At 36.4% G+C, this 6,095-nt stretch overlaps 1 protein-coding gene across 1 annotated transcript in view; it reads left to right on the top strand.

Moving 5' to 3' along the window:
• The window catches only part of WDR5 (WD repeat domain 5), a 36,608-nt gene that overhangs the window by 22,584 nt on the left and 7,929 nt on the right, over window positions 1-6,095 (top strand). Inside the window, exons 10-13 of the mRNA XM_056541084.1 lie at window positions 54-129; window positions 397-430; window positions 3,847-3,921; window positions 4,018-4,105. Of these exons, the coding sequence (XP_056397059.1) occupies window positions 54-129; window positions 397-430; window positions 3,847-3,921; window positions 4,018-4,105 (273 nt within the window). The remainder of the gene's footprint in view (window positions 1-53; window positions 130-396; window positions 431-3,846; window positions 3,922-4,017; window positions 4,106-6,095) is intronic.

Consider the following 6,095-nt stretch of genomic DNA (forward strand, 5'->3'; position numbering starts at 1 on the left):
GTGGTCCTCATGCTGCGCTCATGTCCTCACCGTGTCTGTATCTTGTCCTCCAGATGATGATAATCCTCCGGTGTCTTTTGTGAAGTTTTCTCCAAACGGAAAATACATTCTAGCGGCCACTTTAGACAAGTAAGTGACTAGAATCATCTTGTAGTTAATGTACGATACACAGTGTATACATAGGAGAAATGTATTGTGTGAGGGGCACATTCTGTGGTTAATGTCTGCACTCCGCACCGCGCCACTGACCGCACCGCGCCACTGACCGCGCCGCTGACCGCACCGCACCATCATATGAGCCCCTCCCCCCTCCTTCACCCGTCTCCTGGATCGGTAATGGACGCTCTCCCCCTTGTTTCCCTAAAGTTTCTGATCTTCCTGTTTTTGTCTCTTTAGCACGCTGAAGTTATGGGACTACAGTAAAGGGAAGGTAGGTTCTCCTCGGTGGGTCCTGTGTGTATCTCCATATCATGGCCCTGGAGCCGACACAGCGCAATTTAGTGAATGGCCTTGTATTGTGACTGCGCTGATAAACATGGCCGCCGCATCTGTAATGTTCTCCCTGTATCTCATCATAGTTATATACAGGATTATCTATAGACATTATAGTTATATACGGGATTATCTATAGACATTATAGTTATATACGGGATTATCTATAGACATTATAGTTATATACGGGATTATCTATAGACATTATAGTTATATACGGGATTATCTATAGACATTATAGTTATATACGGGATTATCTATAGACATTATAGTTATATACAGAGATTATCTATAGACATTATAGTTATATACGGGATTATCTATAGACATTATAGTTATATACGGGATTATCTATAGACATTATAGTTATATACAGAGATTATCTATAGACATTATAGTTATATACAGGATTATCTATAGACATTATAGTTATATACAGGGATTATCTATAGACATTATAGTTATATACGGGATTATCTATAGACATTATAGTTATATACGGGATTATCTATAGACATTATAGTTATATACGGGATTATCTATAGACATTATAGTTATATACAGAGATTATCTATAGACATTATAGTTATATACGGGATTATCTATAGACATTATAGTTATATACGGGATTATCTATAGACATTATAGTTATATACAGAGATTATCTATAGACATTATAGTTATATACAGGATTATCTATAGACATTATAGTTATATACAGGGATTATCTATAGACATTATAGTTATATACGGGATTATCTATAGACATTATAGTTATATACGGGATTATCTATAGACATTATAGTTATATACGGGATTATCTATAGACATTATAGTTATATACAGAGATTATCTATAGACATTATAGTTATATACGGGATTATCTATAGACATTATAGTTATATACGGGATTATCTATAGACATTATAGTTATATACAGAGATTATCTATAGACATTATAGTTATATACAGGATTATCTATAGACATTATAGTTATATACAGGGATTATCTATAGACATTATAGTTATATACAGGATTATCTATAGACATTATAGTTATATACGGGATTATCTATAGACATTATAGTTATATACAGAGATTATCTATAGACATTATAGTTATATACAGGGATTATCTATAGACATTATAGTTATATACAGGATTATCTATAGACATTATAGTTATATACGGGATTATCTATAGACATTATAGTTATATACAGAGATTATCTATAGACATTATAGTGTTATACAGTGATTATCTATAGACATTATAGTGTTATACAGGGATTATCTATAGACATTATAGTTATATACAGGATTATCTATAGACATTATAGTTATATACAGGATTATCTATAGACATTATAGTTATACACAGAGATTATCTATAGACATTAGTTATGTACAGGATTATCTATAGACATTATAGTTATATACGGGATTATCTATAGACATTATAGTTATATACAGAATTATCTATAGACATTATAGTGTTATACAGGGATTATCTATAGACATTATAGTTATAAACAGGATTATCTATAGACATTATAGTTATATACAGGATTATCTATAGACATTATAGTTATGTACAGGGATTATCTATAGACATTATAGTTATATACAGGATTATCTATAGACATTATAGTTATATACAGGATTATCTATAGACATAGTTATATACGGGATTATCTATAGACATTATAGTTATATACGGGATTATCTATAGACATTATAGTGTTATACAGGGATTATCTATAGACATTATAGTTATATACAGGATTATCTATAGACATTATAGTTATATACAGGGATTATCTATGGACATTATAGTTATGTACGGGATTATCTATAGACATTATAGTTATATACGGGATTATCTATAGACATTATAGTTATAAACAGGATTATCTATAGACATTATAGTTATATACAGGATTATCTATAGACATTATAGTTATGTACAGGGATTATCTATAGACATTATAGTTATATACAGGATTATCTATAGACATTATAGTGTTATACAGGGATTATCTATAGACATTATAGTGTTATACAGGATTATCTATAGACATTATAGTTATATACAGGGATTATCTATGGACATTATAGTTATGTACGGGATTATCTATAGACATTATAGTTATGTACGGGATTATCTATAGACATTATAGTTATGTACGGGATTATCTATAGACATTATAGTTATGTACGGGATTATCTATAGACATTATAGTTATGTACGGGATTATCTATAGACATTATAGTTATATACGGGATTATCTATAGACATTATAGTTATATACGGGATTATCTATAGACATTATAGTTATATACAGGGATTATCTATAGACATTATAGTGTTATACAGGGATTATCTATAGACATTATAGTGTTATACAGGGATTATCTATAGACATTATAGTTATGTACGGGATTATCTATAGACATTATAGTTATGTACGGGATTATCTATAGACATTATAGTGTTATACAGGGATAATCTATAGACATTATAGTTATATACAGGATTATCTATAGATACAGGGATTATCTATAGACATTATAGTGTTATACGGGGATTATCTATAGACATTATAGTTATATACAGGGATTATCTATAGACATTATAGTTATATACAGGGATTATCTATGGACATTATAGTTATGTACGGGATTATCTATAGACATTATAGTTATATACAGGATTATCTATAGACATTATAGTTATATACGGGATTATCTATAGACATTATAGTTATATACGGGATTATCTATAGACATTATAGTTATATACGGGATTATCTATAGACATTATAGTGTTATACAGGGATTATCTATAGACATTATAGTGTTATACAGGGATTATCTATAGACATTATAGTTATATACGGGATTATCTATAGACATTATAGTGTTATACAGGGATTATCTATAGACATTATAGTTATATACGGGATTATCTATAGACATTATAGTGTTATACGGGATTATCTATAGACATTATAGTGTTATACAGGGATTATCTATAGACATTATAGTTATATACAGGGATTATCTATAGACATTATAGTTATATACAGGGATTATCTATAGACATTATAGTTATATACGGGATTATCTATAGACATTATAGTTATATACGGGATTATCTATAGACATTATAGTTACATCCGGGATTATCTATAGACATTATAGTTACATCCGGGATTATCTATAGACATTATAGTTACATCCGGGGTCCGGCTATAATTTACTTGCCCCCCGCCTCACTGCACATGTGATGTTTCTGCCTCCATCTTTATTACGTCTCCGTACTTATATCTCCAATGTCCTTGTTCCTTCCAGTGCCTGAAGACGTACACATGTCACAAGAACGAGAAGTACTGCATATTCGCCAATTTCTCTGTGACTGGCGGCAAGGTGCGTCTTGCGCTCATTAACCCCTGCTGTCTGATATAAAATGCGTACATTATGGTGAGGTCAGAGTTCATCTTCAGTAATTGTCTTCTCTTTCAGTGGATTGTGTCGGGGTCAGAAGATAACTTGGTTTATATCTGGAACCTGCAGACTAAGGAGATTGTGCAGAAACTACAGGGACACACAGGTAAGAACGCAGGGGCCGCTATACAGAAAAAGAAACCGCTGGAAATCAGTCAATAATCCAAGATGGCGGCAGCCCAGAGCTGTATAATGGAAACTTCTGACACCTTCTAACAAACTTTGTTTTCCGCTGCAGATGTCCTTTAAAGTCGTGAACAATTTAATCTCTTATCCCCTCTCCACAGGATAGGGGATGTGTTTGATGGCGGGGGGTCCGAACGCTGGGGGCCGCGGCTCTCCTGTACTGGCCGCAGCATGACCCAGCTGCCGATACGCTTCCTCCATGTAACTCTATGGGAGAAGCAGCGTTCATGCCTCCCCACCTCTCCCATAGAACTGTGCGGGGAGGGGGCGGAACCATCGACCTCTCAGGTCTACACGCATTAGCGTTCACACTGAGCACTAGTGCCGGGGACCTGATTAGGAGATTGCGGGACCGGTCGGACCCCCTGTGGATAGGGATAAGTGTTATAATGCTGCAGTTGTCCTTTAACCCCTTAAAGGGGTACTTTGGTGGTATAAATAAAAATGTTAAATCCACTAGTGCCAGAAAGTTAAACAGATTTGTAAATTACTTAAAAATAAGTAAGCTGATAAGTACTGGAAGGATTAACATTTTTAAATTGAAGTAGTTTAACTTTCTTGCACCAGTTGCTTTAAAAAAATTTTTTTCCACCGGAGTACCCCTTTAATCACACAGGATCTTTCATTTTTGCACTTTCGTTTTTTCCTCCTCACCTTCTTATACCCCTAACTCAAAATTTTCCACCTACAGACCCATGTGAGGGTTGTTGCGGTTGCTGTTGTTGCGGTTGCTGTTGTTGCGGTTGCTGTTGTTGCGGTTGCTGTTGTTGCGGTTGCTGTTGTTGCGGTTGCTGTTGTTGCGGTTGCTGTTGTTGCGGTTGCTGTTGTTGCGGTTGCTGTTGTTGCGGTTGCTGTTGTTGCGGTTGCTGTTGTTGCGGTTGCTGTTGTTGCGGTTGCTGTTGTTGCGGTTGCTGTGGTTGCGGTTGCTGTGGTTGCGGTTGCTGTGGTTGCGGTTGCTGTGGTTGCGGTTGCTGCGGTTGCGGTTGCTGCGGTTGCTGTTGTTGCGGTTGCTGTTGCTGCGGTTGCTGTTGTTGCGGTTGCTGTTGCTGCGGTTGCTGTTGTTGCGGTTGCTGTTGTTGCGGTTGCTGTTGTTGCGGTTGCTGTTGTTGCGGTTGCTGTTGCGGTTGCTGTTGTTGCGGTTGCTGCTGTTGCGGTTGCTTTCGTTGCGGTTGCTGTTGCTGTTGTTGCGGTGGCTGTTGTTGCGGTGGCTGTTGTTGCGGTGGCTGTTGTTGCGGTGGTTGCGGTTGCGGCGGTTGCGGTGGTTGTGGCTGCGGTTGCTGCGGTTGCTGCGGTTGCTGTTGCTGCGGTTGCTGCTGTTGCGGTTGCTGCTGTTGCGGTTGCTGCTGTTGCGGTTGTTGCGGTTGCTGCTGTTGCGGTTGCCGTTGTGGTTGTTGTTTGCTTGGGATCTTCCGTTTATATCTTTTTGGTATAAAATGACCTTCTCTTTATGCTGTAGGTCCGTACATTTACAGAATCCAATTTATATAGAGTTTATTTTACTACCCTTAATAACTTTTGGTAAGAAAAGCCTCGTGCTTTAAAATGTTCTCTTCTGACCCCTATTACACTCTCATGTTTCCATATACGCAGCCGTATGAGGGTCATTTTGTGCTCCGTAATCTGTATTTTTATCAGTCCTTTTTTTATTTTTATTTTTTTTATTGCTTTTTGTTCGCTCCCCCTCCCCTTTTATTTATTTTTTTCTTTCTGGTATATAAACTGACCCAAAATAATCATTGATTCTGAGGATGATGATCATCTGTGGATTATATTATTGATCAGGATGATCTGTAGTTGATGATGGGAGGAGGGGGATCATATTACTGATGATGATGGGAGGAGGGGGATCATATTACTGATGATGATGGGAGGAGGGGATCATATTACTGATGATGATGGGAGGAGGGGGA

The sequence above is a fragment of the Hyla sarda genome, chromosome 9 (assembly GCF_029499605.1).
Source record: "Hyla sarda isolate aHylSar1 chromosome 9, aHylSar1.hap1, whole genome shotgun sequence".
Classification (NCBI taxonomy): Eukaryota; Metazoa; Chordata; class Amphibia; order Anura; family Hylidae; genus Hyla; species Hyla sarda.